The 25,562-nt window shown below is 34.7% G+C and overlaps 1 protein-coding gene across 1 annotated transcript in view; it reads right to left on the bottom strand.

The window, feature by feature from the left end:
* Window positions 1–14,993, bottom strand: part of LOC128218873 (uncharacterized) — a 39,426-nt gene extending 24,433 nt beyond the window's left edge. The window contains exons 1-7 of the mRNA XM_052926617.1: window positions 14,837–14,993; window positions 13,664–13,956; window positions 9,402–9,483; window positions 8,285–8,421; window positions 6,416–6,634; window positions 4,225–4,443; window positions 9–230 (exon numbers count right to left, since the gene is read on the bottom strand). Of these exons, the coding sequence (XP_052782577.1) occupies window positions 9–230; window positions 4,225–4,443; window positions 6,416–6,634; window positions 8,285–8,421; window positions 9,402–9,483; window positions 13,664–13,955 (1,171 nt within the window). The 5' untranslated portion in view covers window position 13,956; window positions 14,837–14,993. The remainder of the gene's footprint in view (window positions 1–8; window positions 231–4,224; window positions 4,444–6,415; window positions 6,635–8,284; window positions 8,422–9,401; window positions 9,484–13,663; window positions 13,957–14,836) is intronic.
* Window positions 14,994–25,562: the final 10,569 nt, after the last annotated feature.

The following is a 25,562-nucleotide window of genomic DNA, read 5'->3' as shown; positions in this document are numbered from 1 at the left end:
CAGCGTACCTTGGTCGGCGGTTATTGTGCAGAGTTTCTGGGCGTGGTCGTACACCTTGCCCGCGGGACAGTCCGTCACATCTACGGTACGGTCGGTCTGACACATAACGTATTTGGTGTCAATGAGGCCACTAGGGACGGGATTGGGTCCGTCTGGCAGGCCAACGCAGCTGTAATACGTGCCCTGACAGTTTGTCACCGACCCGCTTCCCACTAGTGTGGCATACTCGCCTGCAATGTCATATGGGGAATTATATAATCATGATTGCCATGTGTTAGTGGTCCATGCGAGAGACATGAATACTCTCTGGTCTGCAAATAATATCGTGCGAGTATGAGCAACTTCGCAGACTAGCAACAGGTCGCCGACCCATTTGTGTGGAATGCATACTCCCCTTCGTGTGTATTTATTACACTTTCTGGGTGGGGGCAACACATACATAGTTTTGCAAATATACTGACATTTGAGCACCAAGGCCAAACTGACATATCATATGTATCTGTTATCAGACGTGGAATCCAAAGGTCTTGAGGTATGACCGCAAATGTCCGAAGTGATTTTGTGGTGTCGGAAGTCGATTCGAATGATCATTATTCAGTAAAAGCAGTGTATTGACTTCTAGCTTGTGTTTATATTTTAGGAATAGTTCATTTAATGAACATATGTTATCAATATAATTTAATTTGGTGAAACCACGTCATATTTCGGAAGGTTGGCGACGGACTATACCTATCAATCTTTAATATGAAGAAGAAGGCACTTGATAAGCAATACTAAAATGCATAAAGGTGTAAATAGACAATAAATCGCCTATAAATGTTCTTCAAATTGATGTTTTTCCTAATCGATGTCGTCAGTGCCGTCTCCTTGCTGTCTACATTTTCGCGACTGTTGTCTGAAAATCAAAGCACTGAAAGTGATCAGAGACAGAGGGAGTAGAATAGTGGTTGTCGAGACTAATTTAAATGTCGTAAAGCATTCAAGAGGTGATTGCGAGATATTTGATGAGGGATGGAGAAGTGCATAATGATGGATAGCATAATTGTATGTTTGTTAATGTGGATTATATATTTATTTATTCTAAGTCAATGGATGTTGCAACAACTTATTTTATATTGTGTTATTGCTCTCATATCATGCATAAGCCACAGCTTACTACTTGCAACATTCATTCACTTAAATATAATCTCACTCATTTACTTAAAGGTAAACTAACATATTGTTAATGCATATCACTAATAGTTTGCAGAATTCACAGACCTATCGTCTCTACAACATCTCTCGTAACGATTACAAAATTTCAATTCAAACTCCACTTCTTGCACATAACAAACATCTACAGTTTAAACACATAAATGATGTTATTTCGATTGATGTTAACTTAATCTCAAAATCACTTGTACATTGCGTAATATAAAATCAGTCTCGGCTCCCATTTTACCATTTCCCCAGTCTCTCAGCACTTTCAGTGGTTTGATTTAGATAGGCAGGCAATCAATAGCATTGATAAAAAGTATCATAATAATTAAAGCTATCCTATTAACCATCAGTTGACATTTGAACAACAGGACAAAAACACTGAACTGTAAAGTGCATATTTGCCGCAAACATTAACTAGTATAATTTATCATTTCTTTATTTTTTTAAGTTTTATACATTACACGCCATGTTTTAACTATTTTGTAGCTAAATATAATGAAATATTAAAGAAACTGTGTTTTATTGTAACAAGTATCTTATAATATACTTGTCAAAGATGAGAAAATGTCAAAAGTTGGATGTCATGCCATAGTATGATGTTTTAAAAACTAAATTGCCATTGCTGTTTGAAACGAAAACCCACAGCTGATTGCAGTAGCATTACAAAAAGGCTTTTCTAAAAGGGTTCGGTACGGTATATAGCGGTCCGGATTTTAGAAACGGATGTGCATGTCATTTTTTTACCCGTTTAAAAGAAAGGTTCGATCGTAACTTTAATCATCTTGAAACAAAAATTGGCTCTATTCAAGTATATATTAATTTTTTTTGTAAAAACGGTATATCGGTGAGAGTGCAGCTTTAATGTGACAAATGGTGAAAACATTGATATTTTTTATTGTTCTTTTTTAATACTGTCTAAAGTCCAATTCCCTATAATAGATAGTAAAATAGTGGAAATATGACACTTAAAGCTGCACTCGCACCGATTGAACGTTTCTACAACTTTTTTTTTGTCTTAGAATGAATATTTTTGCGTAAATATCTGCAAACCAGTGATAAAAGACTGCTGACAAAAAATCAGATCGCAGATATTTCAATTGTGGGAATCAATTGTTGAACTTAAATAAAAAGATCTGTGATCTATTTTTTCGTCAGCAGTCTTATATGACATGGTGTCCATGCATTTTCGCATAAAATGGCTCGTCCAAAGACAAAAATATATAAAAAGTTGTCAAAACTGCAAATCTGTGAGTGTGCAGCCAGAAGACAATTTGAAATTCAAATCGTCTTTTTTGAAACGGCCCCCAGGAGACCTTCCTCCTCCGTTTTTTTTTTAATTTTTAATATATTCTGGGACATACGCATAGCTCACGCTCGCCTAGTTTTGGCCTATATAAGTGTTAATATTTCACATAAATTAATAAAATTACCTTCAAATAAATCAATTCAAAATTCAGAGTTGTCAAATTTCTATATTAATTATGTAGCTGAAAACTAGGTTTATAGGTATATATATATTATATATTCATTATATTAGGAATCACATTACATGAGTGGTCCATTATTCAGTATATAAGGAAGTGTTTTAATGTACATGTTTATTACATATTATGTATAAAATTCACGCCCGATGACTTGACAGTTTACTTATATATAATATCCAAAACACAATCATACCGGCCCCTTTGTAGTTTCATATGTCATATATATTTAAAATGACCCCATACCGGCCCCTTTTATGGTTTAATATGCCACATATACTTACAATGACCTCATATCGCCCCTTTTTGGGGATTAAAATGCCCTATATACTTACAATGACCTCAAATCGACCCTTTTTAGGGATTACATACCCTATATACTTACAATGACCTCATACCGGCCCCTTTAACGCTTAAATATGCCTGATATACATACAGTGACCTCATATCGCCCCTTTTTGGGGATTACATATACCCTATATACATACAGTGACCTCATATCGCCCCTTTTTGGGGATTACATATACCCTATATACTTACAATGACCTCATATGGGCCCTTTTAACGCTTAAATATGCCACATATATTTACAATGACCTCATATCGCCCCTTTAACGCTTAAATATACCCCATATACTTACAGTGACCTCATATTGCCCCTTTTTGGGGATTATAATGCCCCATATACTTACAATGACCTCATATCGCCCCTTTTTGGGATTACATATGCCCCATATACTTAGAATGACCTCATATCGCCCCTTTTTGGGATATTACATATGCCCCATATACTTACACGGAGATCATACCGGTCCTTTTTAGGCTTAATATGCCATACACACAAGCAGCTGATACCGGCCCATTTTTAGGCTACAGATGCCACTCATACTTACAAATAGCTCACTACAACCCCTTTTTGGGGCTTAATATGCCAACTATACTTCCACGGAGCCCCTGCCGATCCATTTTTAAGGCTAAATGTGTCACACATAATCACAAGGAGCTCATACCGGCCCCTTCTAGAGATTACATATGTGATACATGTATATACTTACAATGAGCTCATACCGTGGTGGTGGTGGTAATAGTAGTTTATACTCCGGGTCCCGGCGTTAGCACATTGAAGGGTCCCAGAGTGACAGTCCAACCAACGCACACCTATCGTGGGAGTTTAACCAGTACTAGGTGCATTCACCTCTGCAAGGAACTGACAACTTCGGTACATGCCAGGGGCAGTGGTAAAGTGCGAATGGTCGTAGAAAGGATTTCATAACCAATCACAGTAGAAGTGACCTGCTCCGCCCTGTAATCGAACCCAGATTGTCCGATTCACAGTCCAACGTTCTACCGATTGAGCTAAACGGGCGGACGAGCTCATATCGTACCATTTTGGAGGCTATGTATGCCACATGTACTTAAACGGAGCTTGTACCGGCTCCTTTGGGGAACCACGTATGCCATATATACTAACAAGGATATACTAATACCGGCCCATTTTGGGATTACCGGTCGCTTATGGGTTGCACATGCCACATATACTTACAAGGGGCCCTCGGTTCATATCTGGTCCCACACTGTACCATCTCATAATTCTCGCACCTCCCCGAAATAGATGAGAACAGCTGAGGGTAGGGGCATTCGGCCATGTGCCGCCCGAGGGTGGGGTGGGAGACGGACGGACGACAGTCGATGTACTGAGCGCAGTTGGCAGGGCTGTCGCGCTCGTCACCCAAGTGTTGAGCGCAGTACACCTCTATGGATACTGGAATGGGAAGATTTGAATTGTCTTTAAGGTATCTGATCTAAATATAAAGACACGTCATTTTTCGGTTTATATGCGAATGCATGGCCACATTGCATCGTATTTTAGTACAGGCGTCCGATAACATTTGATAGTAGACGCGTCAACTGTTGAAATGGGGTGCGGTACTACTTTGTTCTGATAATTGTTTCTAAAAGAGCGCGTTTTTTCTTATAGCTGTTTCTAACATTATGTTGCGTTTATATGACGAGATTTACAATCGGGAGCAAATGTGTATATATAAACGCTAATACACACGGGGGCAAATTTACCCACGGGGCCAAATTTGCCCAAAGTCTGGAGATAAGGGTAAATTTACCCTCATGAGTAAATTTTGAAGGGTTTTACTGTATTTAATCAACAAATAAAACAAAAAAGGAAACTGTTAACAAAACAACTTAATTTATTTTGTCAAACGTTTAGGAAATTTCTCGCAGACTGTTTCTACAAAGGACTGAACTGTTTGAAACAGATACCATGTTTATGTCCTATTTCAAGTTGCACTCTCACAGATATACCATTTTTACAACTTTTTTATTTTTTGTCTTGGAAAGAGCAAATTTTTGCATAAATATCTGCAAACCAATGATATAAGATAACTGACAAAAAATCAGATCGTAGATTTTCATATTTCCGTTCTAAAATTAATGTTTTATGGCTTAAACCGTTACTAACGGTTTAAGAAAAATGCATAAAACATGACTTTTTGAACTTAAATATAAAAATCTGCGATCTATTTTTTGTCAGCAGTCTTATATAACTGGTTTCCAGGGATCTTCGCAAAAATTCGCTCGTTCCAAGACAAAAAAATAAAAAAAGTTGTCAAAACGTTCAATCTGTGAGAGTGCAGCTTTAATTAACTTCATTGTTTTCATGTTAGGCTGTTATCAAAATGGAATGCTAAACTCTCGACAACCTTGAATTAGTTGTTTTAGTTGTTTTTGTGGGGGATTTTAATGTCAAACATGTGTCCTCTCGAGTGCGAAATCAAACACAATGAGCGATTGTTAATGCAATAGTTAAAACTGCCCAATAATTTACAGGTATTCTAAACATTGTTCACTGACTCACACACGTGCAATACTGTTATTAACCGCACCTCGTATATTGAGAAAAAAATACGGAGAAATTATTTAGAAAAAACGCCCACAGCGTGTAAGAATAATTATGAGTATTAATTATTTTTAAAGTAATCAAGTTAAGCATTGTTACAAGTTTTGTTTATGACACGCGGTTTTAGTGCACGTTATAAAAAAAGTAAAAATGAAAAAAAGACTCGTCATTTGAATTGGAAAACATCACATTGCATTTTATTCCTTTTAAAAACAGTACTATGTTCGTTACTAACTCAATCATCTGCACATGGTTGGTGTACTGTTATTTGCAATACATAGATACAGGTAGAAGGCGCACAGATATAGTTTGATGGAAAATGTATTTAACTGTTCACTATGATATTTAAACATGTCAATATCGGGACTTGATTAAAAGTGGAAAATTATTTCAATTCTATATCTTTGAACATGGGAGTTTAAACACAGAGGACTGTTACACCCCTCCTGTTGATTCTTTCTGGCTCGAACTCTGTATAGTTCGAAGTTTTCTGGTCAGTTCTGACAAGTTTGAGCCAAAGGGATTCTACTTGATCATTGTTCATACAGTTACTAATGCCCATTTGGGCTTTCAAAAAATATTAATCAAAACGGTTAACAGTATGAAACGGGCATATGGACTTTAAAAGAAAACAACAGTTGTAACTCAGTGTTATGTTATGATACGCTAAGTTTGTTTGTTATTCATAACGGAAAATAGCTCGTTGAGCTTATGTTATCATATATCCGACTTTAAATAAAGATTCTTGTCTCTCGTATCTTGAAATAAAACAATACATTTGACAATATTTAAATTACACATGTCACAAGATTCCACTTACACATGTCAATATCCTTGGTGCAGGCGAACTTGATGGGATCGAACACATCTCCATTGGTACACATCTGAGTGCTTACTGTCCTGTTACCCCTGCACATGAGGTAGTAGGCGGTGAGCAGTCTGTTCGGGTACGGGTTGGGCCCATCCGGCATCCCCTCGCACCCCGGGGTCGTAATCACCTCGCAGTTCACACCCGTGCCCGCATGCTGCACGTAGTCACCTGCACGGGGAAATGGGGGGGTCATTTTCATGCATGATCGTTTAGAATTTCACATTAAGTATACCATGTTTGGGAAGATTATTTGGAGCTTGTTCGATACGGAGAAATGTGATAAGGGTTATATTTTACATGCCCGTTCAGGGGCGTAGCTAGCCCTCTATTCGTGTGGATTCATAATTGTGTTAGGGGGTCCAGGGACATGCCTTGAAATGTTTTGAAAACCACGGTGCAATATGGTGCATTTTGGGCGTTGTTTAGTAATTGGAAATGGATAGGTTTAGGATCATGAAGTCAAGTACGCATACTGCAACTTTGCCTGATTTATCTGTCAGAATCATGTGGATTCAGCCGCGTACTCACGTATAGGCAGCTACGCGCCTGCCGTTTCAGTTTCGATTATAAAGGTTCACCATTAAATATACACAAAATACTCATAGCCAGCCTTGTGTATTAAGCTCGGTAATGAAGAATACTTTAAAAGCAAAACTACAAACAAATCTTTATTTTTAAACTCAGTTATGAAAACTTCAAAACAAAAAATACTACATACACTCATTTAACCAATAAAAACTGCTAATTCCCTGCCCCAAAACATGCTAATCAAGAATTCCACAAAAACGAAATCACGAAGTCATAATAACAACAATGCTTTTAAATTAGATAGACAATTATTGTCACGAAATAATTTAATAAAACAGATGAGCTAGTCGTTCGCAAAGCCTGACTGCAATTATTCCTCCATTATAATTAATTTTTGAGACTATGTTTCTCAAGATGTTTGCTGGTTTAACACGCACATCGTTAATTTATCTTGTCATTTAGTAAGACAGCAAGTAATTTTACGACAAATTTATCTACAAATTCTATCCTAATATATCTGGGACTTTTTGATATATACCTCTTTCTCAGTCAATCAAACCTGCGTAACCATTGCATTTGTTTGAAAGCACATTCTAGTAAAAAAAAGAAGATGTATCGTTATACACCAGCACCGAAGAATTGTTATAAGATATAATAAAAAGGTCGAAATTAGAAAGCCACAATGTATTCAAGACACAATTATTGCCAGCTATACTACTATTGCGGTGTTATACAACCTACATTAAATCTAAATTTAAAACTTTGATAACAATTGAAAACAAAAGTCCTATTAAATATGTACCAAATAAGGAGCCAGGTAGAACACATATTTATTTATTATGAAATTTTATCGGTATTTCCAAAAGACCGTACTAACATAAATCATTTTCACTAACAGACATAATGAAAGACACGACTAGAAACCAGTCTACTTACTCTTGTTAGATGAGACTATCATGAAGGCCACAATCAAAAAACCTAAAAATCTAATATTCAGTCTACTTGCATTTGTTGCTTGGAACGTCATATAAGCCGCGTCTAGAAGCTTAATAGGCAATGCACTTTGACTGTAATGAAAGCAACGACTAGAAAGCTAATAGTTTCCTTACATGTGTTGCTTGGACTGTCATGAAAGCCACGACTGAAAGCCTAAGAATCAGTCTACTTAACATTTGTTGCTTGGACTGTCATGAAAGCCGCGACTGAAAGCCTAAGAATCAGTCTACTTGCATTTGTTGCTTGGACTGTCATGAAAGCCGCGACTGAAAGCCTAAAAATCAGTCTACTTACATTTGTTGCTTGGAGTGAAGCGATCCATACAGTTGACAGAGAGCCTATTGGTGCACATGTTCGTGGTGGGGTCGTACAGCATAGGGAAGGTGCATTCCTTCAGGTAGGGTCCAAGTCCGGGAGTAAACGAGGCGTCACTATAGGTGGAACACAACATATTTATTTATTTTATTTTTTTATCTTTTGAGGTTTCGGCTAAAAATGGTAAAATTATATACAGAACTTGTTAAGTAACTAAACTCAAAACATGTGTTTGATATAAGTGTGTTTATACACATTTCCCTTTGGGGTCACTATTCTTTATATCGTTTTAAAATGGCGTCTATTAACCGAAAACGATGAATTCCGGATCAACGAAAACAGGTTGTCGACGTGATATATACGTTACGGGGCTAGTAGATGACCCGATAAGGCATGTACGGAGCGCAAGAAACCATATTCGGGTTCGATCTTCGTAACTTAAAATATCCTTAAAAACCCGTTTCTTTGACCACCCCATCTCTTACCATACTGCCACATTATAGTTGACATAAAGGTCCTTTTTATGTTTAAGAATGGGCAGAGTGGGCGCAATGAACGAGCCCTTCTTAATCATTAAAATATTACTTCAGGTCATCTCACTGTATTAGAATACAATCTCATTGGCTGACACATTGTCAACACAAAATCTGAAGCAGGGAATGTGTATCGGATGAGAGGCAGTAGGCGGACCTTTAAACACCCGCGAAAGGTGAAACTCTTAATGATTTATAAGCCTAGTACTAAATGATTGCCTTTTTACAATTTTATTGGCTGAAAATGTTGGTTGTACCCAAGATATGGTTTGGCTCTTTAGAAAGTTACATACAACAGTAAATAAAGGGGTTAAAACCCTTTTTTATGCACCTGCTATATTACGTTGTGGTTTGTTTTTGACTGGTTGAACACTTGTTGATCAGGATTTGTTCAGTGATCGTTCAACGTTAAATAAGTTGTTTTAAGGTTATTTTCTGTTAAAACGCAAACTATCAACGTTTTAATTTACCTACATTTTATTATAATCTTATTTTAACCAATGACAGTAAATAATCTTATTTACTCCGGAAACAAACTTTTTCTACATCCGGTTTGTCATTACCTGCAGTCGTAATATTGTGCGCAGTGGTCTGGGTTCTGGAATCGAATAACTGGATTGTCCAGGCAGTAGTTCTCGATAATGTCTGGAAATAAATATTAATGTTAATATTGTTTTATTTCGTATGTTTAATCATGTTGAATCAGTGTATCTTTGACCTAAAAGTGCTTAAGATGTGTTTAATCAGACGAAGAAAAACATCACTAATTGAAATGATAAGGACTTCATTGTCTCGAGTTTGTAATTGTTGTGTGAAACTCTGGGCGTTTGTTTTTGCCGGTATGTTTGGTAAAAGAAGTAGTTATAATATATCAAGTTATCGAACAGCATGGCTAGCGCTGCATGTTTTCACCTAGACGCAAGTAAAGTCTGATAGTTCATTAAATAATATACCTTAAAGCTGCACTCTCACAGATTGAACGTTTTAAAGACCTTTTTTATTTTTTGTCTTGAAACGAGACAATTTCATTTATTTTCGAACGGAAATATGAAAATCTGCGATCTGATCTTTAGTCAGCAGTTTTCTATCTCTGGTTTGCAGATATTAACGCAAAAATTGCTCATTCCAAGACAAAAGACGGTACATCTGTGAGAGTGCAGCTTTAATTTAAGGAATGCAACATTACTAGAGTAAAATGGTTTCAATATATGCTTGTCTGATATAAATGAACAAGGATAAGAATAAAACATCAGTTTCAGAGTGTTCTCAATTACACAAATGAAAAATGGGCATTTAGCACGGTTGTTTCGCCCGTCACGAAATGTCATAATCTTGAAGCTTATGAAGTAGATTTAGGTAGACACACACGTTAAATTATCAAATTACATCACAAAACGATAAATTCAGGCCATAAATTGTTATGTCAAAACAAAAGGCGGATATCTTTAATTCCAAAATCCTGTCAAAGTTAAAGGAATCAAAATATTTTCAAAAATTCTACATTATGTAATACTTTCGCGTTAATTCTTTTAATATATTTTCTTACAGTATTATTTTCTAAACAAAATATATTTTTTTTGATATATGGCCACTATTATATATTCACTGCGCATTAAACTAGTAATACAAAGGGCGACGAACCGATCGTCTATGAAATTGAACAATGTAATTGTTAAAGCTGCACTCTTACAGATTGAACGTTTTGACAACTTTTTTTTTTGTCTTGGAACGAGCTAATTTTTGCGTTTAAGAAAAATGCATAAAACATCAATTTTTAAACTTCAATATTAAAATTTGCGATCTAATTTTTTGTCAGCAGTCTTAAATGACTGGTTTACATGCATTTTCCAAAAAATTGGGTGATTAAGAAAATCACTATATATTGCGCTTAGTCAGTTTTGCATTGTGCACCAACATGCCGCACTAAATCGCTCATAATGGACAATGAATATGTTGTTATGACATATTTACTGCAAAGTAATTGGACAAAGTGTGTATCTGTCCATCAACTTATTATTTCGACATGTTTTAATACACCTTACATGGCATATAACAGCAGCAAGCGTTTGTACATGTAGTAACTTATTACTAGTATTATCATCTAATGCAAACCCAAATACCGTCAATTTAAGCGTCTTCGATAAGCATTTAATTTAAACTTTTTTTGTATTTAAAGATGCACTAATACTCCCAAATAAGATTTAACACATTTAATTCAATTGTTTTAATATACCAAGAAGGATGAACAAATGTCGAAAACAACGATGCTTTGAAGGATACAGAGTTTAATTTAAAAGAAATGTGCAGAAAACACGGTACTTCTACCTTATGAGACCATAGTAGATCGTAGGAAATCTTTTAGCATTCACCAATCATTTAATATTTTTGCGTTTTCAGCTATTAAATACAGGGTTATAATATTGTTTAATGTTAATAGTAATTAATATTTTCCATAAATGCATTATTTAGTGAGTAGTTAAGGGTGTATCATTCATTTATGTGTATGTATTGATTTTGAATAAGAGTGTCACTTTAAAAGCGACTGTGAAATAAGTTTTAACAAAATAATATTTATCACGTTGGTGCGATATTACGCGAGAGTGTGGTCTTGTGCTATGGGGGGAAACGGAGTATTCGGAGTAAATCCCCTTGTCCGCCGGCTTGGTGACCTTAAACCAAGCCGGACAAGATGGTTTTTCCTCCGGGTACTGGAAATGTCCATGTCACGTGTAGTTTGATGTCACATATTTAAATAATGATCAACAATAAATTGATCTTTTGATGTGGTGTTATTATTGAACCAAACAAATTGTTCACATTTCACAAGATTATATTGTACGATTTTTGACCCTGTCAAACGGGAAGAAGTCCATTTACTCGGCCGGCGAGTGGACGTTTAACATATGTGACATAAAAAGAACGTGACATGTACATGCCCAGTACCAAAACAGAGGTTTGATTGTTTATTCTAACTGGATTTAACCAAAAGTACTATCAATAATAAAACTAAGCCTAGTATCTAAAAACTTGCTTGATGGCACTCCGGTCAAAAAAATAAAGACCAACTAGATCAATAAAGACACACAAACAACACAACATCGTGCATTTAGGTTGATATCAAGCCATTATCTAGCATTACATGTTGAGGCTATTACTATGCAGAGGTCATACCAAGCGCATCGAGAAGATCAGTGGTGGTTTGTGTCATTTTTATGACATAAGTAAGCCTTAATCGAGCATGATTCCAATTTTCGTGGGAGGAGTTAAAAACGAAGCAAATTTGACCTATGGTATGCCAAACCTTCTTTTTTAAAACTATTCGGTATTCAGTACAATGGAATTCTTTGTCGAAAAAACCTAAGCATGACATATTGGTTTGATTTGGGTGTGCTATCACTTTCCAAAGTACACTGATCCATCAAGGACGATTAATCGATCTGCAAAAAAACACCACTTCAATACAAGTGTGTGGTGTCAGTGATTCACCTTTACATAAAAACATCGACTTTTTAATCGAACCTTTTTTTTCTTCTTTTTATTCGAATTTCGGAACAGTTTACTTTCCCAAAGAAATTCGTCAACAGTGACCAGTATAGCACCTAGTCAGGTTGTGTGTTACTTCAAAATGTAGTGTCACTGCTATGTTATTTAAATGACGTATGCAGGGGCGTAGCTAGCCCTCTATTCATGTGGATTCATAACTGTGCTATGGGGGTCCGGGGGCATGCCAGTCCACTCGAAAAAAAATGAAAGCCAAAGTGCAATATGGTGCATTCATGGCGTTCTGATGTGCTTTATTTAGTACTGGAAAATGGACAGTTTTAGGATCATGTAGTCAAGTACGCATACTGCAACTTTGACTGATTTTTTTGGTCAGAATCATGTGGATTCAGCAGCGTACTCGCGTATAGGCAGCTACGCGCCTGGTATGCGTAATTTCTTAGATCCCAACATATACGAAAGCATATTATTTTTACGAGCTAACTCAATATATCAACATTACTAAATAAAAATTATTTCAGTAAATTATCTAACGGTATCAATTACCAGTGATGTGTTGGACTTGATGCGGTTAAAGATAAAGAATGAATATCCTGAACTATTTAACACGTTGAACCGATCAGTCAAAGTCAAAGAACAAAGGTGGAGAAATGAGGCATTAATCACTGTACGGTTAACATCTAACTTATCACCACATTAACAGTTGTCAATTTGTCAAAATGCTGCAGGTAAACTAGTCGTGATACTTCCCATTTTTTGAAACGGTTGAAGCTTTTTACCGTGTTAACCATGGTATTATAAATGGATATCTTGAAATTAACAGCCTTTACGTTTAGCCTTAAATATGATGTGTTTAAACTTTATACTAGCGACCCGTTCAAAGACCTCATGGTAAAACGATGAAATCATTGACGTAAAGTGTCTATGTATCTAACAGAGCTTTTTTCAAAATTAAACCGCGTCGACTTAAACACTGAAACTCTCTTTTAACCCTGATTTCTCGAAATTGCTTAAGCCTCACAGACTAAAGTAGCTTGTTTTGTTTAGGAAATTGTCTTACCTTGACATGAATTTAATACATAAAACTGAGTTTTTCGTGAAAATCATACAGATAACTTTTAGTAAACAATTAAAAAACTTCATAATTTGTAAATATTTCTGAAGTTTTAGAAAGAACAAAAATAGTGAGCTTAACTTAATCGTATTATAACAGACTTAAGTAGTTTCGAGAAATTGGCCCCAGATGTAGATCAATGAAATAAAAAAAAATATAAGTGATTGAAGACGTTGCATGTATTTTCATGCCAAGTAATAGCACGGTTACCTTTTAGTGCCGGACATGGTCTCTTGCTATCCTTTGGCCACATACACGTCCTGTGTTCCATACTGTAGTACAAATTTAAGGGACACTCAATCCAGTAGGCATCCGGCTGATTCCCTAGATTTGAGCAATGCACATAGCCAGTACAATCCCAAGGAATTGCAACATATACGTCAGGTCCTTTACAAAAACTTTCTAAAAACTCATACTTTCCCCGTTTCATCCGTGCATTCGTTGGAAGGATTAAAATGTATGTACAAATTGAAAGCACTATAATTTTGCCTTTCCAGTCCATCCTGAAACAAAACCAAAAGTTATTGTTAAATATAGAGTATATATTGATTTCCAAAAGGCGTTTGATATATTTATAGTAACTAAAGTGGTTCTTAAGTTAACGACTAAACATTAGCAAAAAAAATATCAAAGTATACTACTATTTGTCTTTCTTTGAAATAGATAAATTTTCTAGTATTCATAATAATTGATATTTCTAATTATAATTCCGTTAAACGGCGTATGGCAGGGAAATACGCTTCCTTCATGCTTCTTCAACTTGAATACACAGTTTTCGGCATATCTGCCATAAGAAAATATATTCTTATTATAAAAAAGTTTTGAATTGGTATTTGTGATTAGCGTTTAAATCAGTAAATAAACAATAATTAATTGAGACATAATATCTACGGTACACAGTACAATGTATGTCACTACAAAGCACTAAATGTCATAACTAACATTGCATTTATATAATATGATGTCAACCTGTCAAACATATATAGTACAAACGTGACAGAAAAATGTTTCTTAAGATTTGCGCTGAATTCCTGCTTAATAGTGGACATTGAATTTAATAGGCAATGAAAACTCACTGAAACACTTATGCGCGTTTTACTTTCAGATTTAGCTGTATACGACTTTCGATAGAGTTAAACTCTAAATCCTTATAGCAATAACCAACACGATATCTACTAAAACATTAAAAAGACCCCTGATTTTAAAATAAAATTATTAATAATGCAATTATCAGTAATGCAATTGGTATCTTTGATATAAATATATATCAAAATATACAAAGTGAATGCTTAATAATTGTCATTATGATTACTCTTTCAGTAAATAAAATAGTTTACGTTGCAATTAGCTTTTAAAGCATATATATGCTGAATTAAAACATACCTGATATTATTGTGAAATTAATTCCTTGTAAATTCTTTAAAATCCTGTCGAAATAATAACCCCTGTCTGGGCTTCCTTCCACATTCAAAACATCACTAAACACGATCGAAATTACAAGTCCGACGTTACGTTCCGCGCGATACGTTCGTAATGCGGCTTGACGTTTAGTTAACGTTACACGTTACTGTGACAATTGGCCGTCATACGATTTGTTGGGACACGGTTTTGTTGGATAATGTATTATTTACGTATTAATTGTATTGTGCTTAGTGCATGATCGTTTGGTCGCGGGATAGATCATCAAATTGATCGGTGTGGCTATTTGCCAGTGCATTTAGTGATTCATTTCCCAGCGCATTCCAAGTCCTTCACTCATTGATTTCCTGAGGACAATTGTTTTCAAACATGTGCAGGGTGCATATGTGATTTTTTTTTAAATAATCCGCTTGGGACTCTCAATTATTTGCTTAGAGGTCGATTATTTGCTTAGAGGTCGTATTCCATATAATAACCGAATTAGATTTAACTTAGATTTAAGAGTGGAGTCCGAATGTTTTGACACTGTTTAATGATAAGGATGATAATTATATAATTTGCTGACCCAGGAAACATGCATTTGAAATATGCGAGACGAAAAGGTGCATAAAAGCAGATTTCAAAATGAATCACTTCTTGGTGCGCGCTGTTTCAACTGAATACGCCCTATATGTGTCGTCATCAAGTATTGCTTCCATCGTCCCATTCGATTGCCGAAAACTTAACGAAAGTTTACTGTTTAAGCTCATCTGAGAAAGTGATGGTACTGTTAAAGTCTTGGTGTTGTTCTCGTCGTTGATGACGGCGTCGCCTTTGGGGTTTTCGTCGCGCAAAACTTTAACCCTGGTTATAACTAAACACAAACGTTCATGATATTCAGATGAAACTTGGAACGCATGTTGTAAGATACAGTCGATATCCGTTGACTCGAACTCGCGGAGACCGGCGAAATTACCTCGAGCCTCGAAAAATTCGAGCCAAGCGGGAAGGCATACCTTCAGTTAAAAGAATCGGTCCTTTACATTCAGTTCGAACCAAGGAGGAATTCGAACCAAGCGAGTTCGAGCCATCAGGGCATTTAGACATATAGACATAAATATAGTAATACTCATCACTCTGGCTTTTTTTAATTGTGAGTTATGCCCCTTGATTGACTGAAAATAGGAACAGGCGGATGCTGACGTTTAATCGGCGGCTCTCTTGTGATTCCCAGGCTGGCCAAAGTATCATCGCATTTGTTTACATATCGACATTCGACTATTTTTTGAAAGCCATTTTAAACCGCATTTGACAGGATTTGGCAAAATGTTTCCATTTCTTTTTGGAATTGCCAGTTAATGACAATCCGTTTATTTTATTTATTTTATAAAACAAACATTACATACAATATATATAAGTACATATATCGAAGTGGAGCAATATCATTTAACAATTGAGGTAAATATTAAACATTTTGAAAATGCCTTAACATTATATTGTAATTTTATTAACAAAATCGTTGAAAAACACGTTTAGAAATGCTTTTATTGTTCAAGTGAGTTTGAAGAACTTTCAAATCATTATATAAATGGTACATAATATTTATCGGTTTGGATCTCCTTTCACAAATAAAGTAGGTCTTATAGATGCAATAGGCAATCTGACTTAAAACAATGTTAACAATATTATACTCTTTTTGGTCGACTTTGTAACCTATGACTATATATCTTAATTTCTTTCTGTATTCCGTATCTTTTAAAGATATCATGTATAGCATTCCAGAAAGTTGTCAAAAATGGACATTTAATAAAGAAGTGTTCGTAGTCTTCTACTTCATTACAATAGATACATAAAGGGCAATCCTTCAATGTCAAGTAAATAAATTTAAATTCGTTGCTACAAGATTATGCAATAACTTTATTTTAAATTGTTTGACTCAATTATCCACAATTGGCTTATGAACAATATAGTACCAAGAGTTCCAGCAAATATGCTCTTGCAACCGTCGATCCCAATAACCATGAATGTAAGGCTTTACATAAAATTGCTTTATATAGATTTGATATATTTGCTTATTCGTCATATTTTTAAAAGGTTTATTTTGGATAATTATTAGTAATTTTGGATTGACGTTTGTTTTTGTAGATATATCCGATGTAAGAGTTTCTTTCCAAGTGTTAGAAATTGCTTGTTTTAAAATATTTACTTCTGCAATCCAATTTTGTTTATTTTTTTAGCTTATCAAGAATACAATTAGCGTCTAAGTTGCCCGATTTCGAAAGAATATCGTTTATGTATAGTATGTTGGAATCAATCCAGTTCTTAAATAGAATACTTTTATTTTTAATTTTATGAGTTTATTACCTCATATTAACTTTTGGGTGTTTTCGTTTGATTAACTGGAAGTTGCTTAAACTGAATCCATATTAATAATAAATGCTTATAGAACAAAGTGATTTTGTTTGTTTTAATAGGTAAAGATTTAATGGAGTCTAAATTCATATGAAATATTAGAAAATTCTTTCCAAATTGGTCTAATATTACTGATGGTATAATTTTCCAATTTGCATCAACTGTATTAGTCAGATTAATCACCCATTTTAATGTCATTGTTTTAAAATAATATTCAAAATCTGGCATCTCTAAACCACCTTTAAGTCTGTTTCCCATAACTGTTTTACGCTTGATTTTATCTTTTTTTCCACTCCAAAGAAATTCAAAAACCATGGAGTTTATAGTCTTTATAATTGAATCAGGCGTTACTATATTTTGATCAAGATATACAAGTTTTGGAAAAAGTAAAGATTTTATAACAGTTATTTTGCCAAAGACAGTTAGATTTCTTTTACTCCAATTATTTCTCAATTGTTTATATTTATCTATTTTTTCATTCCAGCTTAAATTTATACATTCATGTTTATCATTTCCAAAATATACTCCAAGTGATTTAACGTATCTTGACGTAAACTTTATGTTATTCATAATATTACTTATATTTTTTTTGATTTGCCAATCCAAAGGCCTTGGGGTTTATCCCTATTTAGTTTCAGTCCAGAATAATTTCCAAACTGATCTATTATATCAAGAACAATTGGCATTTCATTGTGATTTTTAAAAAAAACAACAGTTGTGTCATCAGCGAGTTGAATAACTTTAAAATGTTTCCCTTGAACTTTTATATCTTCATAGTTTTCACATTTTCTTAACTGTGTTGATAAGACTTCAGCTACTATAATAAAAAGCAACGCAGAAAGAGGACAGCCTTGCCGTACACCACGTTGTAGTCTAAATGAGTTTGTGATCCATCCATTGTTTGCAATTTTTGATGTTACGTTACAATACACAGTTTTCTACCAATTAAGAAAGGAGGGTTTAAATCCATATTAATTCAAAATGTTTACATTTCTTTACGCCGTTTACTTTCTTCATACATCTGAGAAGGAAATAATAAATTGACATTGAGCAAGGGTTTGGTAGTTTGAAATAATAACAATAAACTACCAGGCCACATGTAAAGTGCGTATATTTTTCTAAATATTATAATCAATCTTGTCAATAATATACAATGGATATATTCATAAAACGTCTCATGATTAAATGAATTGACGTAAAAAATGATTTTCAGTTAATTAAATTTTTATATCCAATAGCTTCAACACGCTCTTTCTTTATCGACCACAAATACTTAAACATTATTTAGTGTCATTTTTAATGTATTTATTCTTCCTATTTGTAGCCTGGTCTTTTTGTTCAATTTTTCTGAATATTTTGTCTGTCATCTTTTTAGATATTTGACTTTAGAACTCGAATGTATTGGCCATGATGAAGCCAAAGAAGACGGTCCTTCGTTTGTTTAAACTACTTTGTATTTATAAAAATGAAACCAATTCGCCTAGTTTATGCCAAGTGTTTTAAATCGAATTCATTTATATTATTATTACGTGATTCATGATCATTGTAAGTGTCTTCCTTTGATACCATGACAATGAAGCCATGAACATGTTTGCCTTATTTATACGCCCATCGTTTGCCACTGGGTACTTTTGTCACAGGGGGCAAATATATACCCACGTGGAAACATTTATATGCACCTTGGGTAATTTTTGGACCTTTTTATATTGCAATTGAGAGTAACTGCATAATTAAATAAAATGCCAAAACGTGGTATTCAAAAACACATTTGAACTGAAAGGTAATTATAACAGACCTAAGAGAAAAATATCTGTATTCAATATTTGTATTATTCTTTAAGTGATATAATGTTGCAGTTATTTCAAGAAATGATATACAGTTTGTGAATCATTAACAAATAGTGTAAGACTTTTAAAAACGGTCTATATCCATGTTGTTTAACTGTTACGAAATTCTAAAAACAAAATAAGAATGAGTTTACATTGAATAACTTAACGGCTAAATGAAAAGAACAACCTCTTTGTAAAATAAACGATAGCTTTTAATGCATTGCATTTTAAAAGCTTATATCAGTCTCAGCGAAGGAGAAAATACAGGATGAGGAATCACTAGACTTCAAAGGGGTTCTCACATGGATCACCACGGATCATAACCGATGTAAACAAACAAGTGACGATAATTTCTAAATAAGATATGAAAACATTTCTAAGCATATTAAAGACTATGCAATTTTCTGCTTCTACACGTGTGAAATATGTTAGACTTCCTTGCTTGTGCTTTTATAATGTAATCCTTGGCCAAAATTTCAGTGTTGCATCGTTCTACAAAATTCCGTCCAGTTGAAATTAGTTGCTCCTTTTGTTTGACCCACGGGGTAAATTCCCTCCCCCCCCCCCCCCCCCCACTCCAGACAAGGGTAAATGTGCCTCCGCGGGTAAATATACCCGTGGTGTGTATTTGCCTTTATATCCACAGATTTACAACTAGGGTAAAATTGTCCACCCCGAGGGTAAATCTCGTCATATAAACGCAACATATTTTTATGTCTTTGAAGTGTATGTCAATGTTCAACTGATAGAAAAATATTTAACAGTAACCAAAACAATGACCTTTAGGTCATTCCCCTTAAAATAGCTGTTATTGTTGATGAGTTTATAGCGTTGGGCGAACCTATGTTAGCATTCGGGCATATTATAATCTAAGTCAATAACCTAGTATTGTTAAGCTCAAAAGTGTGTAAATCGTTGTAATTGCTCAAATGACATGTTTTATTACAAAATAAGAATTTTTACAACACGATTTTCACAAAAGTATTTGACAAAACTGTCATGTCGAACAAAGCCTGCTTGTGTGTTTTATCGCTAAGTATATATGTTATGATAAATGAAAAAACAACAACACGTAAGCCTGGCTCAGAGCATGGTTATAATGTAAATATCTTTAGTGTTCACAATTATATTTTGTCTAATTGTTTAATGATAATTTGATGTTCATTTATTTTGGTAAATCGGCAGTAAGTCGCTATTAATTTTAAGTATGTACTTACTCAAATTAAATGGTAATGCGACTGCGTTGCATTAAATCATTAAGTTCGGTAAAAACATCCTAATAAACGTTTATCATTACGAAATGATTGACGATCCGCAATATGGCAATATTACCCAGGCTTTCGTATTTTAAGTAACATTTATTTTACGCCTGGATACGCTAAGGTCTTTTTCCGTTCGCTAAAAAGCTCTATGGTTGTTTTCGTAAGTAACGCATTGGTAAGTAAGTTGCAAATTCACTGTGAATTCGTAATTTGACATAGATAGTGTGTCACACATTAATTTTCTAATCCTTCTGTAATAAATAAGCGGAGCATAATCAGACTGGCTGGTATTCAATGTAAACCTGATTTACCTTAAAAATGCTCTTGATTTACATGGTGAATATTTTTAACTTTTGTGTGGTCTGTATCTTTTACGTGTTTACGTTGAAAACCTACATTCTAACAGTTTTGTCGGAGAAATTGATAAATGTCATTGCTGAAAGTTGAACACTTTTTTTTTCTTTTTTAAGGGGGTGGGGATGCTGTCTAGACGTGTTATGATATTTAATATTTCTCATATAATACCACTTCGCGCCAGGTTCACACGCTAAATCAGACCAACTATTTATTTAAAGCACTGTTAAAACATAACATCAAATAGGTGAAAAACTGGCAAAAATAGTATGCGTTCGTTCTTCAATTTCAATTGTATTTTTGATGGTATTAAAATCAAGACCATATTGAATAAACGTCATAAGTTGTTATTACAAATGAAATCTAAAGCAATTCGCGCGAAATAAAGAAATATTACATCATTTTTTACATAAAAGTTGACTTATGACCTTTTTTGAATATCAATCAATCCGCGCTTGATTTGAGAACAACACCCTTGCAATTGTGAGAAGTTAATGGTCAATTTGGACATCTGCAAATATTCGCATGATTTTTTAAGACAATGTATTACTAGTATATAAAAACACGTTCATCTGTAAATGATCCCTTACTCATTGAAAGTTATTATAAGTAATAATTAGCCAATAACTGCAGTAAGGCGACTGACGTTGTATTATTTGTACATTTTGGTTACTTTGTATATTATAATTAACATTCAATGTAAATAGAAGAAGAAGAAGACTTTATTATGCAAACAAATCTGACAAGATCCATAGCATAGCAGAATTAACAACAACGTATAATAATAATATACTGGTACAGATGTCATCTGGCATAGTAAGTTTACATAATATATTCAAAATAGCAATATGAAACTTATATACTTGAAGGAAAAAATTTCATGTCGGGAGAGACAACATGTATTCGATTCAATTTGTATTAGGTAAAAGCACGTCAGTTATATACTAAATGGCGTCTTATTTCAAAGGCCTTAAAAGTAAATGTGGCAAGATTTTTTAATTCGACTGAACTTTCACTATTTATCAATTGCATAAACTTGAAGAAACTTGGATTACGCCAAAAGTAGTTGTTTATATATTTTTTTCTGATATCTTTATAACTATCGCATTGCAGAACAAAATGAAATTCATCTTCCAATACCCCGCATTTCATACATTTGCGTTCGTGATATGGTAAACTTTCTGGTCTACGCCACCTTCCAGTTTCCACAGCTAACCTGTGTGACGACAAACGTAATCTAGATAAAGCTTTTCTGTAGTTTGGTATGTTTACTAGGTTGAGGTACTCGCTAAACTTAAAACTGAAAATGGTTCTGTACAAAATTGACCTAGATGATTCATGTATAGTTGCATTTAGATTAAATACATGTGTACGTGTCATAAAATTGTTGTTTACTATTTGCTCGTAAAAATATCTTAACAAAATGAAAATTTAAGAATAGTCAATACCTTTGGTTTGTATAATGATTGTGTTTAAATAAGCAAGTGCACCATACGTATGCGCTCCGATATTGTTTCTGCGTTAAAGCTTTTCCGAATGATTCTATAGTGTTCACAATATTTTGATTTAGTATTTGAAGACATGTAATTTACGTATGTTTTTCTTTAATACTCTTCCTTTTTATAATGCGTTGGAACGACGTTAACAGCGTATATGACGTCAAACTAGTGTTGTTGTTTTTTTAAATACTCGCCGTCACATTGAATACACCGTTGGTGGTGATGATTCCATTGAAGTCGGAATACACTCCTATATATACCACTCATAGTCATAATATTTGATGATTTGAGATGCGAAGATCTGTCAGCGAATCAAATCGACATCCTTTCAATTGGGATTTGATTGTCGGGAAGATGGCAAAACCAAAAGGTGCCAAATCGGGTGAATATTCAAAAACCAGTGTGCGACTGACACTGTTCTTAACGCTGGTCGTCTGTATCGTATTGCCTGTTTATGTCGGAGTCTTCGTTACCACTAGTATTAAATAATAATCTTACATAGTGTTGTGACGATGAGCTATTCATGCTTAAGTCGAATAAATGTTCTGTTCCTCTCCTAAATCTTGACAACCCTTTCTCAACATGTTATCTGCTTTCGTTTGTGTTGCTATGGAGGGATATTACAGCCGTATGATAACCTGATTTAACGTTCGCGAATTGGTTCGTGTTAACCACTTTAATTTCGCAATAATTATCTTGTTATCTAGTTGAAATTCGCTAAGACTTTAAACGGGCTTAAAAGTGCCCAAAGTAGCAACATGGTACCTTTTTTTTTATAGCTGTTCGACCCTAACAGGTTATCTATATATAGTTATGGTTTGCGAATTTCACTTCATAATTAAGTAGCATAAAAGCAGGTTATCTAGACCAGATTCGTATTGCAAGTTATCTATGAATATATTTATAAAACTGATTATCTACTTATGGTTTGCGAATTTCACGTAGAACGTGACTTAATAAGTGGTTAACTAGAAAAGGTTCGTATCGCTAGTTATTTGCCTAGTTAAAGATAAGTGGTAACACGAATCTTATCGAGTTAACCAGGCCCCAATTTCTCATTTATTTTGATAGGCCTAAAAAAAATATGTTTGTTTAGGGTAACCTTCCCAACATTTCTAGGTAGGGTAGGTAGGTTTTTTTTTTTTTCAAAATCTGTCGTAAGTTCAGAGTGTTTTCTTGCACATGGCAGTCTTTCCTACATTACTGTCATTGCCTGACTTTGTTTTATCATATAAACAATAATTTTGATTAAAATCTGCATTTATCCGCCCTTCGTAACTCTCTATTCGCTAACGAATACTTTTTTTTGCTCAGAAACGGAAAAAAATAGTTAGGGTCGGCGCATTTTGATAGGTAGGGTCGGGTTACCCGAAACAGACATATTTTTTTAGGCCTTACATTCTAAGTGGGATTCGCAATCCCGGCATAACACCTAGTGCATGGAATGCATTTATAGGTAACTGGTCACACGAATCTTATCTAGAATACGTTACGACAGCATCCTATATCATCCGTACGGTAACTTGTACATTTACGAAGAATCGCAGATTGCGACGGATTCTAGATATCATTCATAACTGTTACCGTTGTAAAACTTACGGGAGCTTCGAGAAACTTGACCCTGATTTAGTATAATCTACACATACATTGGAAATAAAAGTATTCTTAATATATTCTAATTTATAGATATACAGTGTGTGTATACAACGTGATAAATTGCGTCATAAATGCTACGTCGGAAGGCAATATTTTGCTTTGATTGAAGACTTAAAACAATGATAACTTTTCATTTTCTTTACCATCTTTTAAAAATGAAACATAGGGAAGTCTTCGCCGCTTACGGAGCCGCGCCTTCGGTCTTTTTCCAAATTTTGATTGAGAGTTTTGTTATAACACTTCGACAAACCTTTTTACGATAAGGCCGTCTAACGGAGCAAAGGTGGGACTCTTTAAGCGGCATAGACTGCCCTTTGTTTCATTTAAAATGGTGTAGTAAGCGAAAAGTTATCTTTGATTTTAGTCATTATTTTAAGCAAAATATTGCCTTCCGACGTAGCATATATGACGTAATTTATCACGTGGTATATACACACTGGATACACGTACATTGGCCTAATGTAGTCATATTGGCATGATGAATAGGTTCAGTGCTTAATATGCTTTTATCAAAGCAAACACCTTTTGTTTGATATTAAATGCATATTAACAAACACAAACCATCGACGGATATCCACGGCTGACGCATTCCGTTTCATTCAAAGTGACCAAATGAGTCATCCATTGGTATCTGACGATGACACCAACCCGCTTAGTGTTCAAATTTTGCCAAAAGGGATGTGTCTACTGGCTCAGCCCCTGTTTAAACCAGCCGATCTACTTGATTTAAATCGATTACGACTGACTACTAATATATTATATAAATCAACGGCGAATTCGAAAAGACCTGTAAATGCCATTGGACATAATATAATTTCTAGCTCTTAGACTATTTGATCGAAAGTGTGAAGTTGCAACATAGTCGTTTAGCATGGGTTACCTACCCTTATAATTTCAAATTCGTTTGTTGTGCCGCCAGGATTACGCTGGGTACCAGACAAACAAGTCGTAATGAAATTAAAATTTACTTCTAAATTAATCACAATTAGTCAAACCGGTGTGCATTCGCTCTTGTGTATCAGCTATTGGTATAAACCGACCATGGACCGATATATTAGTAAGCTTTAAGCTATTAGCCATCTTAGACCGTCTCCATGGCCTAGTGGTTAAGCATCCGCCTACGGAGCGGAAGGTCGTGGGTTCGATCCCTGGCCGCGTCATACCAAAATACGTTAAAAATTGGTACGAATAACTCCCTTGCCTGGCGCTCGACATTTAAAGCGCAGTGCTTGGAAAAGTGGTGTACTCAGTACTGGCTCCGTACTGGTTTAACCCAGGAAAATTGTACCCCGAGCACGTAAAAGAACCAAGGGGTCTCTTTTGAAAAAGAGCTAGGGTATCGCACCCGGACTTCCTTCCCACTGTCCCTTCAGCAAAAACAAAGGACCCCGTTAGAAATAAGTGCTTGCGCTTTCACGGGTTATCCTTGACCGCAAGGACATACATACATTATATTTATAAATATACTCTTGTATTAGACAACAACACATAGACGTTAAATACGGGACTCTCACTCTCACAGATTTGCCATTTTTATTTTTTGTCTTGGAAAGAGCAAATTTTTGCGTAAGTATATATGCAAACCAATAATATAAGATTGCTGACAAAAAATTAGATCGAAGGTTTTCATATATCCGTTCGAAAATTAATGTTTTATGGCTTAAACTGTTACTAACGGTTTTCCTAATTGTCAATTAGA

Source organism: Mya arenaria, chromosome 15, assembly GCF_026914265.1.
Source record: "Mya arenaria isolate MELC-2E11 chromosome 15, ASM2691426v1".
In the NCBI taxonomy this organism is placed as follows: domain Eukaryota; kingdom Metazoa; phylum Mollusca; class Bivalvia; order Myida; family Myidae; genus Mya; species Mya arenaria.
This window is presented reverse-complemented; position numbering and strand designations above follow the sequence as displayed.